Raw genomic sequence first — 15,035 nt, forward strand, 5'->3', positions numbered from 1 at the left:
AGACAGTAAAATCAGCACTCAGAAGTGCAGTCACTGTACACGCTCTTTAAGAGCTCAATTGACTCCTCGTAGCTCTTCATTTTTAGAGTGTATTTTGTCACATCATGCGCACTGACGAATTGTGTGACTTTACCTTTCAATTTTGAGAGCTATTCTCCTTTTAAAATCTACGATTTTATTTCTACGGCATTAACTATACTATTTGTGACTATTTTACTCCACATGCCGAAGCAGGCTTATTCCATTTAATCAGTTAATTTTATTGCTAAACCTCGATTGTTGGCGGTGACACTCTTTTCAGATTTTCCTGTTTTGGAGCCGGAGATTCGCCATGGTTATCATTGTTATCCTGCAGTCATGGCAACGCCTCCTTACATGCGTCTTTGACAGTGCGCACCCTCCATCTTCAGCGCATAGATTTCTTTAAAATGAATATTTCACATTCCGTATGCCCATGAACAGACGTTTTTTCAAAAAACAGATTTTTAATTATCTTTTTTTGTCACATCATGGGCACTGACGAAGATTGTGTCCTTACCTTTAATTTTGGAGAGCTATGCTCCTTTTTAAGATATGAGCTTTTATTTATACGGCAGGTACTAAACCATTTGTGATTATACACAAACACACACACACACATACGTATATATATATATATATATATATATATATATATACATATATATATATATATATATATATATATGTATATATATATTTGTTTGTTTAAACCATCGCTGCGCCCCAGCAAAATATAGCTTCCAGTGAATGGCATTATTTTGAAGAGTGCATAATTTTTATATTTTTCTGACAATATTCATATATAGCTCTTCTTCTGGTCTATCCATACTATAAAGAACACATTGAAAGTAATGCACAGTTTAATGCTTGCCCGTCATCATGGTCATGATCAGTGACGACATTGATGATGGAATAGTGGACGTCTATTCATTAACGCCAAGGAATAGCAGTTTTAGTGGGCGTTTTATTTTCAATATCATCGCAAAAAAGGTAGATTATGTTTGGTCATGTGATGTTATTTAAATCAATCAGCATTCATGTTTTAATCTATGTAGGATATAAACTTAAATATGCCTACACCCCGGGCCTATTCCTCTAGGAATCAGCTGGATCAATATTAATTTAGTTTTTCTAATGTTCAGCATGCTTTTGTGTTAAATTGAGGGAGTTGAAATTGTTCGAAATGTCAACATTAAAATTGAATATTTACTCACTTATTTTTCATGGATGCATTATGCAGTTGGTTTATACTTTCCACGTTGTCAGGATGTGGTTGAAGTCAGATACCGTTCAAAGCTTGCACCTTATTAATAATCGGCATTTATCATGTTTATCCTACCACAGCAATGGCAGTTGTAGACGGCATGTTTATGACAAATGGTCTATGATTAATTTGATCACTGATAGAATGGCTATTTTTAGCTGCTGTTCTGGTTTACATCGGTAAAATATGAAAATATATGATAGGAGCAGCCAACTATATTCCGTTGCACTGTATTGATTTTTTCTCAGTCCTTTGTCGCTAATAATATTCGTTTACAATGGCAACGCATTGATTTTATATAGTTATTTCCTTTGTTTTTCTAACACAGGCATCATTACGCAGTGTGTGAACATGGGTTAGTGTTACAACATGCATGACATGGGAGAGCGTTACAACAACATTCTGCTTTGTCTGTAAAGTTGTTAGCTCGGACATAATTCGTTGAACTTGATTGGCAGAGAAGCTTAGTTCATGAGGGGACTACGCGATAAAACATACATTGTCAGTCTTTTATGTTTCACTGCACAAAATATTGGGTAGAATTTCAACCAGCACGAGGGTAATTACGTGTCCAACATGTTTTGGGCAGTATTTTACCCAATGCGGGTAGCGTATTGACGAGTAAGGTTAAAAATATAAGCAGCAATTACTGTAGAATGGGGTAATTTTCACCACACTGGATAAATAAAATTATCCCCCCCCCCATTAAAGCCCAATGTTGGTTAAACACAAAATTACCCTCATGGAGCATTTTCACCCAATATTTTTTAGAGTGTATGCACTTTCTCAGTCATGACAGCTATTCAGCCGCAAATTCCCTGGTGAAAAAAAAGTGAAAAAAAGTGAAAAAAATTCACAGACTACTACATACAAGTAATTTACATTTCCGCATTCGATATTTATAAAAGAATTGGACATAATAACAAGGATTTCTTTTATCATGAGTATGATAGTAATAACCCCTGTCAGTACGGAGAAAATAATACATACCAACAGTCTTTGTAAGATTTACAAACCAATTTCAAGGGCGAAAACTACCGATACGGCATAAAATATAAGTAAATTAATCAAAAGAATGGATCGGGACAATAATGAGTTGTGTCATTGAGACGTAAAATATTAGTTGGACTTCCATGTGGCCTTGTCTTCCCTGACCATCGTGTGTGACTCAAGGATCGCCGAAGCTGATTTAAAGACAAGACAAAAATTTCAGATGAAGATAACGAAAGAGACAGAGAGGCTGCACTACCTATCATCAGCATGATGCAGCCTCCTGTTGGGTCCCACATGCTATAAATGGACCAATGCATGTTTTTACTCGCACCCCTGCATGCTCATTTTTATTGTAAATATGTGAGCCAACCCAAATCCTGCACCTTGTCACCCCCATTGGCACATGACATTATTGACATCCCAGTATAGCTTCCAAGGAGCTGCGTTTTGGGATTATTGCGACAAGTAACAAGTTATTATTTGTAAAATCACAAGCGGTTCCCCCGGTACACTACTAACCTGCACTCTAACACATGATGGGTCAAAAGGAAGTATAAGTGTTGAGGGGTGGGGTCGATGAATTTGGAATCTTCAGGTGATAAATAATAATAAAAAAATGGTCCCTTACTCATCTTCCTAACGGGTATTTCCACATAAACATAAAATAAGAAAGTAAAACCTGAGCCTAAGGTCGTCGACCCCCCCCCCCCCATTATGTTAGTCGGAAAAATGTCACCGGTCCTGACTGCCTCACCCTTTTCTTACTCTCTTCCTCTTTTCTTTTTTTTTTCTCCTTTTCTATACACCCCCCCTCCCCCCATTGGGACCCTCTCTATATATATTTCCATTATTCCATGGACCTTTTATGACTATGATTATTCCTTTTACCCTTTCAACTCCACCTTTTCCAACTGATCACCTTCACGGGATTCTGTGTCTCTCATTATCTGCTATCGTAAAGGGGGAGTGAACTGTGTGTAGTCATTCACTGGCTGTGTGTTATGAATACATTGTCTTAGAATATACATTTTCATACATCTACTTATATTAGCATATAATTGTATTTTGAGAGAAACTAAAATGTTTTGAGAGGAAAAGTATTTTTTTTTACTACTTGGTAGCATGGCTACTGCGGTATAAATGTATTGAGTAGTCATTTGACATGTAATAATTCAAATGGGTCTATATTTACTAGACTACACTAGCATTATGGGGAAGGTGTGTGTGCAACTGAGTTTTGTCAGACGTGTATCAATCAGATATGATTATTTATGTCTGGGACCGACCTTAAAGTCACCATCAGAAAGACATGACCAGGGCACGAACCTCGAACCTCTGCAATCAATTTGTAACTTCCCCACAGCTTGGATTACAGGCGCACGCAACAACGCCCAGTTATGGAAACTGACCAGGAATGAGGACTCGAGATGGCGCTATTGGTTTGTACCTGCTTTAAATTCCAACCAGTCCGCCCCGAGGCCTCCCCTTGCAATTTGAAAACAGTAACCTCTTTTCTCCTAAGAAAGTGACACTAAAATATACTCATACATACACAAGCAAGTAATATTTTTTGAAAGACTATTTATTAACATATATACAAGATCAATTAAATAACAATAAATTATACGCGTTAAATAAGCAGTAACAAAAGTACAAAGGAAAACAGCATTCAGTATAACGCCAAAGTCACACCAAGGGAAAAGAATCTTAACCGACAAATGGTATACCGATCAGTATAACGCAATGATTGTGATCGATCGAGAAACGACTTCGCCAATGTTACGGGTCGTGTGGTCCAGTGGTTAGAGCATTGGACTCATAATCGCAAGGTTGTGAGTTCGAATCCCAACTCTGCCATTGTCTCCACTTTGATGAAAAGGCCCGAGTGATATATGTCGTCTATAACGTCAGCCACTATGACTGATTAACCTAGACGTAAAACGTTTCATAGGTAATTGGTAATATGCCAGCTTGGCGTTTACCAGCTAAAAATGCTGTCCTGCCGAGTTCCTACGGGAGTTACCACAAACAGAAACTGCAGCCAAAAAAAGGGCGCCTCACAATCGCGGTAATAAGCATCTACCTCATTCACATGTCTCCTATGGCGAGTCGAAAACAACTGTTGTGTTCATTTTTATTCAAACCACCAATACGTAGCTATTACAAAAAAATGTTAAAATGGCTGTTTTCGACACTTTTACGGCCGCCGTAGAGCAAATGTGACTAGGGTTTAAGTTACAACATCAACCTCTTGTTTCGTTTTGTTTTGTTTTCTGTGTACAGTCACAATAACTATACTCTCCATTTCATAACCAGATGACAGAATTAGAAGCTTAATTTACCGGATTTTTTTAGGAAACAGAAGAAAGGAAACTATACGGAATCTTTTGCTGAAAAAATAATGTAGATATAAATGATCAGGCATATGCATTTAATTTTGCCCACACAAATAGCCTGTAATCGCCATGCTGTCATGATTGTTGGTGAAACAACTTGCAAACGCTCATTAATTAGACTCTTTACGGGTTTTTTTTCTTCCGTGGAGCGTGGTGGCCCAGTGGATTAGCCTCCGGTTGAATCCCAGCCATGGCGTAATTTCCTTTAGCAAGAAACTGATCCACAATGTGCTGCACTCAACCCAGGTGAGGTAATGGGTACCGGTAGGACGTAATCCCTCAAGAAGTTGTATGCACTGTGAACGCCTAGCTTAGCCGGGTAATATAGGAGCGCTTTGAGCACCTTACAAGGTGGAAATGTGCGCAATATAAATACCGTATGTTATTTACCAAAAAAAAATCGTGCTGTTTCAAATGCTTTGTATGTATACTAACATCTTCACCAAATAAAATTTCTTTTAAACGTCGCCCTGATAGCAAAAACATTAATTCTATACCCAAATGTGGTTAATAAAGGGTTAACGATACACGAGTTAATTTTGTTCCGATAAACATTTCCCACGTTTGCCTTTTTCACTTTAAAAAAACATCCTTCCCTGTGTTTGCTATTTAAAAACATAAATACATAATTTAGTACGCAACAAGCATACTGTTCATTTTTTCTCAACACAGGTTAACATTTTAAAGTCTTTTTTCTGATCGCGCAGATAAGCACAGATTGCATGTTTCATGGGGGGAAACATATTTCGTTTTGAGAAAATGGAAATCAATAAAGAACATATCAGATACTTCCTTCTTTTCCTTGAGTGCTTCGGCAGTTAATGAACTGACAAAAATCAAAATAAAATAGGGACTAGGGAAGGACGAGCCAAATAATAAATCAATAAAATGTGGACGATTTTGATAATTTGTTGTTACTTTCCATGTACCAAATCAAATTCAATGTAAAATCAGCCTAGCAATAGATATTGCTCCTGATCATCTTTAGTGCTGAAACACAAACACAACAGCGCCCTCTTTATTTATTGCATTTGGTCTTTCATACAAAGAGATGCAGAAATGATGAGAGAAACCTTCCATGACATTTGCTCCGGCGACAATTTCTCCGCTCTAAATTGCACGCACTAATCGAATTAACATTGAGTTTAACACTAGACCTTACCAAAAACCTAACCCCAAACCCGCATACATTCGTAATTCCGAAGCTTCGTTATTCTGAAGGTTCGTATTTCCAAAGGTTCGCAATTCCGGAGGTTTGTTAATTCGAAAAAGAAATGAGGTTCCTAATTTCGATGGTTCGTTAGTCCGAAAACTAAATGATTAACTAACCTTATTTCGTTTTCGGATTAACGAACATTCGGAACATCGAACCTTATTTCGTTTTCGGATTATCGAATCTTCGGAATAACGAACCTTCGGAATAACGCCACAGATGTTCGGATTAACGAACATCGAGGTATAGGCAATTTACGAGCTTCGGAATTACGAACCTTCGGGATTACGAAGTGTAACCCCTAAACCTAACATACAATCCTATTGTAACCCTAAAGCTATATCTTAGACGAATTAAGCCCGGAACAATTGTCGCAGGAATAAATGTCTTGTCACCGAGAGGGTCAAGTAAAATGCTTGTATTACGACTTACATGTACATTGTCCAGATTTGGATTAGTTGACAATAACTTTGTTTCAACTCAATCTATAACCCCCTACCCCTCGAAGTAGAAAATAAGTGCATCCATTTATTACGCCATTTTCCTGTATCGTGTGAACATCATCTTCTCTTAAACATGTTGAAAGTAAAAAAAAAAGTAGTTGCAGCAGACAACTATTTCATTACAAAGTTTTTTTTTAAATCAAGGTTAATGATATTAATACAACAGTAATGGTCTTTATTAAGCATCAACACATCCTTGGCAGCCAATGACTGAATTATAAATGTTTGTACACGGAAAATACAAATGTTTTTACACGGTAAAAATTACCGCCTTATTGTATTACCCTAGATCTATACAACTCATCTTTGTGAAATCAGAAAAACTTAGCTTAAAACAGATGGTTCTAATAATGACTAACACGAAAAGGCATAGTTTGGACAGCGTATCAATATTGCTTGTAAAAATACCCATTTTGTTTAAGACTTCTGTTTTTATTTTGCTAATTTCTCAGCAATTACACATTTTCCCTACAGCCAATTGCCACATTATTATTATTTTTATCATCTTATTTGGCATTTAAAAAACAAAGAATACAAACAGATCAGAGACAAGATCAATCAAACTTGTACATAATAGAGAAAATAAGACCTGGATGAGAGTTGGAGAGGCTGCCTGGGTATGGAAAAGACTAACTTAACAGCCATAACCCACAGGTTTTCCTCCCCACACCTCCCAACCCCATCAGGCAGGTAAGACATAATCATTTATACATACAATGAACACCTGGGTAGTCATTTTCACTGGATTCTGTTTGAACTAATTTTAAGATCATTATGAGAAATGGTGTTCATCCTTAAAGGGGAATCCAACCCAAATAAACACTTGTTTTTATAAGGAAAAGAAAAATCAGACAAGTTGATAGGTGAAAGTTTGAACAATAGTGGACAAACAACAAGGAAGTTGTGAATTTTTAAAAGTTGTAAATATTGGTAATCACTATACCCATGGAGACTTCAAATTGGCCGCATATGGGATGTCATAGTGATGTAAGGCAAGGACTACTCTTCCATATACTCCAATACATATTATGGCTAAAATGTCATTTTCCCTAAAAGTTTAATTTAAAATCATATTTTTCTTTCATGAGGACATAAAACAATATACTACCTGGGCTATATTTAAATTTCTGCCCCAGGGGAATGGGTACTTAGGAGAAAACCACAAATCCCTGATAATAAAGTACATGGCCTATGGAAAAGTTGTCCTTGCCCCTTGTCATAATTTACTTACCCAGTTGCCAATTTGAAATCTTAACAGTATTAGTGATCTCAATTTTAAAGCAGCTATAACTTTCTTCTTGCTTGTCCGATTTCTTTCAAACTTTCACCATTATGTTTAATTTATTTTTCTCCTTCCCAGCACACCATTTTATGGCCAAGGCTGGATTCCCCTTTAATAGAGGTCCAACCCCGAAAAAAAGAAAAAAATACGATAAGTACATGATAGAATCTTAACAAGAAAATAATCTAAGAGGACTATAATACTGCAATACAAAATGAAATCTTGATAGGAATATTTATTTCACTATGAGACTGATTTCTATTGTCATGATTGTTCTCATCTAATACGGCCTGCCCCCCCCCCAAAAAAAAAAGAGAAAGACAGAGAATTAAAAACATAGAAAATAAAATCAAGAGCCCCACGCAATGAATAATTCTATCGCCACGTTCACCGCTAGAGTTTCCGAAAACGTGACAAAAAATCTCTTTCCGAGTGAATGATTCTTTCAATTAGCCCAATTTACCAACAATGGAACAAAATAGCGATATGCATGGACGGTCATTGTATTGAGAACGACAAAGCCTCGATAAGGGCGATTCATCTCAATTCGTCCGTGCTTACTGTATGAAGCGTAAAGGCATTGTCCATTAAAGTGCTATTTTTATTTAAGTTGATATCCTAATAAATAGGAAGCCGTGATGTAAGAATTCTTTAACGCCCGAAGTGGTGTATACCTCTGTCACATTTACTCTACGGCGGCCGTACGGCGAGTCGAAAACAGTCGTTTTAACATTTTTGTACCAGCTAAATATAGGTGGTTTGGATTAAAATGAATAAAGAAGCTGTTTTTGACTCGCCGTACGACCGCCTTTGTGCAAATATGACCGAGGTATTACTTTGAACCAGACCAAAGTACCCCCCCCCCCTACCTCAAGTGATGTTCGTGCACGCTCCAACCCACTTCACTTACCGCTACACTTCGTTACACCTACAGCCCCCATCACACTTATTCCGAATCAAGCAGAATTGGCCGGAATGAAAGGACTATTGTTCGACCATCTGTTGGTCATTTAAATCTACTTCAAACACCGTTCGAAAATATACCCCTCGAAATCTTTGAACATGACCAAAACCTTCCAAAAGAAATGACAAAAATATTTCGAATGCACTCAGAATGCAGTCAGAATATCTAAAATGCGCCTAGAATGTCAGGGGCGGATTTAGCTTTCGCCAATAGGGGGGGGGGGTCGAACAATATTTTGATCAACATTTTTCTCGATTGGCCGCTACAATCTGGCTTTTTTTTGTTGGTTTTTCACCGGGTAGTCCTAACTAAAGACTGAAGTTTTAAGTATATGTTAATTTTTATTGCTATAAACAGTAGAAGGTATCCCATGTGGTCTTAATATATAATGCGGGCGCGAAGCGCGAGCTAAAAATCTTTGATATTTTATGCCCTTAGAACTAAAGACTCAGAACAGTTTTTATAATCATGAACAAAGATAAGTATCCAACTAAACAATGCGAGCGCGAAGCGCAAGCCGAAATGTTATCATATAGTAACATGAAAAGTGACTCAATTAGGACTGTTTTTAGTGATTATTGAAGAGAATAAAGGTATCACCAAATAAATAATGAGAGTGCGAAGCGCGAGCTCAAAATTTCTGATATTCCGACCTGAAAAATGAGTCTAAGCGCGTTTTTATTTAAATAAACAAGGTGTGTGTCTCAAACAATTAAATGAGATCGCGAAGCATGAGCTTAATTTTTTGATATACTGACATGATAAAGGAGCATTTTGACAAATTTTGGTAAGAATTTCCAAAGAGCATAGGTATCTCACAAATTAAATAATGCAAGCGCACAGCGCGAGCCGAACATTTTAATACACATTAACAATTTGTGTAAATCAAACAAAGTAATAAATGCTTGATGTGCAAGAAAATTGTGTGCAAATTGATATCAGAACTGGATATATTGTATATATATTGGTTATATATTAGTGTCATTTAACCCTCTTGAATGGGATTCATTACACAGGCAATGCGAGCGCGAAGCGCGAGCGAAAAAATTATGTTAAGTCTATTTTCCAATTCTTCCCCTCACCTTTTTTTTTTGGTTTCCTTTCGGGGTCGGGCTGGTCGTTACGAGGCTGCAAATTACACATCATGGGTAAAATACATGATTCTTACTTTTCTTTCTGTTTTTCGTAGTTTCTATCAAGGTAAAGAGTAAACTTTTTTTCTGCAGGTTGTCAAAAAATAGGGGGGCCGGGGCCGGCTCGGCCCCCTCCTGGATCCGCGCCTGAATGTCCAAGAATGTCATGAATGTAGCATGAAATTATTAATCTGACTCCATTGCGGTTCATTTTGGCTAGTGTATGATGATTCACCTGGTCAATTTACTGAATTTCAACTACAGTTTGGTGACTTCATAAGTTCCTCTAAAAGAATCTAGATTTGTTTATTTTTTCCGTTCTAGCTTCTGCTTGATTCCTGCTGATTCCGAATAAGTGTGATGGGGGGCTTACCCGAACATCAAGGTCCAAAACTAGCTCTGATACTTCGAATGGCAAGATACACATTTCTTGTAAACATTCTACACCGAAACTAATGTGCAACGTTTTAAAACCGTCAGCGAATTATTTATACGTGTGAGGAACTCGATGTTGGCTTTAAATCACGAATTTTGAGGCTAACTGCATGATGAATATGGAGTAAAATTAGGATGAAGAGTAAAAAAATAAGCTTCGAATACTTTTTTAAACTACATTTAGTGTATGATTTTTACAAGTAATATGTTTTTTTCCACCTTTGCCGCTTGGAGTATCAGAGCGAGTTTTGGACCGTAATGTTCGGGTAGGTGTAGCGGTAGTAAAGTGGAGTTTAGCCTGCACGAACGAAAAAAAGAAGCTGACTGATAGAAACAACTACCCATGTAAGAGGATATATAGTGCACACAGTAAAAACGCAGTATAATTTTTGTTATACATGATATAGTTCCTTCTTTTAGTAACAAATTTAATTTCCAATACATCAATGAATTGAGTATTCAAATTGCTAAACAACTACTGTAATCTTCATTTAGTAAACAACGCTGTGTAAGAGATCAAACAGCGTGTTCACTGTCACTTGGACCAACAGCCGACTCCATACCGATCACAGATATCACGCGATTTCGAACGGTATACGATCGGTCGGTTTGGATGCGTTGATGAGCCTGGGAAGTAGATTGGCATTCACGATGTATGCATTTCATAAAGATGGCATACGTCCTTCGCGTTCCATAGTTGAGATTGACTGGAACAATCGCAGCTAGCTGTGAGACGGGGCCCTCGTTTCATTGACTTGGTTGTTCTACATAATCTAGGTTGTCTGATCATTCTAAGCATTGTAAGGTTTTTCATCGTCTTCATCTAATTCTCGTCTTATTCTCCTGCATAGGAATACCGTTAAGATCATCGCAAGTACCTGGAGAGGAGGTAATGTATAGTTTCGTCACGTAAGTTTTATTATTTGTTTTATTTGCAAGCTGCTTGATAAATCACCACATTAACAATACAGCGTTTGTTTAGATTACATATATATGTTTGACCAAAGCATTATACTAAGACGAATTGAAAATCACAACCCATTCAATAATTAGGAGATGAAAATAAATTTGTTGTAATGAAAATGTAAAAATAATGAGCATTCCAGAAACTTATTTTTTTTCAAATCAATAAAAACAACAGTCATGTGTTTATCCAATAGTGATATATTTCAAAGTGCATGGAATTCAGACCGCATGTCCATACATGAAAGAGCACATGATAACACAGTGTGTACACAGTGTGGGCTGTGGGAGAGTGAAATTCACATTTGTTATATTGCTGGAGTTCAACGGTGTAGATAATACTCTGTGGACACATCCGCACTGTGGGTGTTGAGAGTGTGTTCACAGCCTAAAGATGTAATTCACCCTCTTAAAATACACAAAATTAGCTATATGAAGATAAATAATATGCACACCTCGTCTGTGTCGACAAAGTGCACCATGTGAATTTGCAATGCACACTCTTGCAGTTTAACAGTGTGAAGAGTAATGTCACATTATGGATATCTCTACAGTGTGGGATATCACAGTGTGACCACATATGGGTGTGTGTGTGCGTGAAGATCTAATAAATACTCTTAACCTGATAGAGTTTAACATTGTGAAGATAATGTCACACTATTGAAACCTCTACACAGTGGGAATTCATTGTGTTCACATACATGTGTGTGAGAAGATGTCGTTTATACCCTTAAAATGCTAAGATGTCACAATACAGAGATCCCGCCAAACTGCCATGACTTTGGGCACATGTACAGTGTTAGTGTAAAATGAGTTCCCCATTGTAGAAAAACTGTGCATACACTGTGAAAACGACGTAGGACACACTTCAGATAAACTGTGGATACATCGTTGGGCACACAGTGAGCAAACTTTACACACATCGATAACATACTGTGGACACAGTAGCTTATAGTGTAAATAACAGTGTTCTCCTGTGTGTTCACAGTGTCGAAAGCAATGTGAAATCGTCTTCGCTCTGTTAAATATGAACATTTTAACAATCTGAATCCCATAATAACATGGTCTTCTATGCCAACACACTGTGAACATCCACACCATACACGCCATAGAGGAAGCCACGGAAGCCTTTCCCGAAAGGTAGGGGGACAATGGGCAATAAATTTCGACAAGCAAAAAAAGGAAGGTTATCGCGCCAAATATAAGGTCATTACGGCAAAAATAAATCTGACGCGCCCCCCCCCAAAAAAAAAAGGGGGGGGGTTATCACCCAAAAGGTAAGGTAATGTCGTAAAAAAATAAAAATAATGTTTTATTTCGATTTTGAATGATGTATCTTTTTCCATCATAGAAGACCGTAGGGTGACATTTGATATCGTGCCCCGGCTCCCCTCCCCTATTATTTTGGGTAGGAGGGACGCGTCTCCCTGGGATTTCCATCCATGGCTGTGACAGTGTTTCTCCTTCGTTAGCTACTCACCTCAACCAACGCAACAGTTGCACAAGCTACGCCTACTATGTACAAGTTCTGTTTGAGTATGTCGACAATCTTTACTTTACAACCCTGAAAATATATATTTTAAAAAAATGATACAGATTTTAGTATAAATCCATGAAAACAAATCATTTGTTAGATTTGATGTTTACTGGCACTGGCGTATACGTTTTAGAAAATAGGCATATTGAGGAAACTCTCTGCAAATAGCTAACAGCAAGCGAAGCAGTCTAGAAAGAAAGAAAATAATGAAAAAATATACATATATATTTGATTTAATCTCACACTGTCATAATCGAATTATTTTATCTTTTCCCTTTCATTTCTGGGAGAGAAAAAGAAGTGAATAAAAGAGGAGGGGGAGAAGAAGAAAAAGATGAAGAAGAAGAGGAATTAGAAGAAAATATGAAGAAGAAGAAGAAAAAGAAAAAGATGAAAAAGAAAAAGATGAAGAAGAAGAAGAAGGAGTAATCCTACCTCTTCATACAGACCCTCATTAACCGTGTCGTAACATCCTTCGGTACAATTCCTCCCGCAAGAATCTGGAATAGGTTGGTTTGATAACGTCCAGTCATCAGGACCGCTGGCTCCACAGCAACGAAACTACATTTTGAGAGAAAGCAGGGGGGACATGGGGTACGTGGGGTACATCAATTGATCTTGAGATTAAATATTACCTACTGTTAAGTGTAATACACCACTATTCATGCTCATGGTACTTATACTAATAATAATTTTTATTCAAACAAGGACTTTTTTTTATATTTCCTTTTTTGTATTTCTTTTAGTGGGGGGATGCAAATTGCAAATTCCCAACGAAATTTCATACGTTTAGAAACAACATTTCAATTTGCATTTTTTTAACATTTCCTACGAGAGGGAAAACAGGTATATTTTGCCCTCGAAACCTTAATTCAACATTGTAACTCATTTAAAATTATTGAATATAAAAAATGTTGTCATTGAATTTGGACATATTCAACTGTATATAGAATACATTCATTTATTTACTGGGGCATGTGAAATTCACATAAGCTGACCAGCATCGAATGCTGAAGGGTTACAAACATGACAAATGTGGGCCTATATTCCACTCATCTTCGATTCGTGAAATATTTGCCCGAATATTTCTAGTATTCCATTCTGAGCCATCCTTTATAAATGGTATAAATATCATATTGGCTACACTCGTTCAGTAAAACATACATTTGGTGTAACTTTACTCTTTGGTCTGTACTGCACTTGGTTAAATACAAAGAAAGCGTAATATTGATTTAGCCTTATATCCCAAAATGGACTATTTCCTAACAATAATGATACTACTTCTACTTTAATACTTTAACGATAACATGTCTGGAGCGAAGACTAGACACAAAACTCTATATCTGTGCCAAAACGTAGAGCCAGCCACAGTACATAGTGAGTCCAGTTTCGCAAATTCAGACTCTTTAGGCCTAATATGCACTATGAGAATTACTTAAACCTGGGGTCTGCGTATGCAGACTAATTTACTGATGCGTGGTTTGGGCATATCAGGGGGGGGGGCTTACCCTCTTTTGCGTGTAGTCTACCAGTATTTGCACGGAAACATCCCCGCTGTATTTCTCTTGTACTAGTTTGTCGAAGTACTCCCCGGCCGAATCCCCTATCTTATCCTTCTCTATATACATCCAAACCCCAGCTGCTATTTCCGCGCAAAATATGATGAACACGATGACGAAATACTGCAAAGAGAAAATGCAGAAATACACACATATTTTACAATTATATAAAAACATGTCATTGAGTGCATTTGTCAGAAAGTTGAGGGCGTTTGGAAAGGTAACTAAGACAGTTATTAATCAATTTATTAATGTATTTATTTATTTATTATTTTGATAATTTACTCTCCCACAGTACAGTACATTCAATTTAAAGCTGCTTTACAAGAAAGCTCTTTCAAAGGTTACGAGGGCATGTAATGTGAAATTAAAAAATGTAATTTATTGAAAAGTATGATGTTCATAAATACCACCAAATTATCCCCCCCCCCATAAAAAACCCCAGAATATTAACACATCTGGTTGAAATGCGGGAAGCAGCAGTGTCCCCCATCCCCGCCCCTCCCCAAAATGGGGGGGGGGGGGGGCTTGTCTAACGTCAAACTAGAGACCCCATTAGTATCCTTACCGTAGATAGCTGACATACACTCTCTCTGATAGCACCACAGCAGCCGAAAAATCCAACAACCATTATAGCTCCCCCAGCGGCCATGACTATATAGGTTCCATCGTAAACTCCAATGCCAGCATCCTCTGGTATTTGCTTGAAGAAGTCTTCATTAAATCGAATCCATATTGCGAAGCCTAGAATTGTTCCTCCTGCGCACTGAAA

At 37.4% G+C, this 15,035-nt stretch overlaps 1 protein-coding gene across 1 annotated transcript; it reads right to left on the minus strand.

Annotated features, from left to right (window-relative positions):
- Nucleotides 1–10,686: 10,686 nt before the first annotated feature.
- Nucleotides 10,687–15,035, minus strand: LOC121421166 (CD81 protein-like; the record flags this gene model as incomplete). The annotated part of the gene is made up of 5 exons (XM_041615825.1): nt 10,687–11,082; nt 12,648–12,731; nt 13,140–13,265; nt 14,213–14,386; nt 14,832–15,035. Coding segments are annotated over 5 exons (675 nt in total), but the record flags the coding sequence as incomplete, so codon positions are not given.

Source organism: Lytechinus variegatus, chromosome 9 (assembly GCF_018143015.1).
Source record: "Lytechinus variegatus isolate NC3 chromosome 9, Lvar_3.0, whole genome shotgun sequence".
NCBI lineage: Eukaryota > Metazoa > Echinodermata > Echinoidea > Temnopleuroida > Toxopneustidae > Lytechinus > Lytechinus variegatus.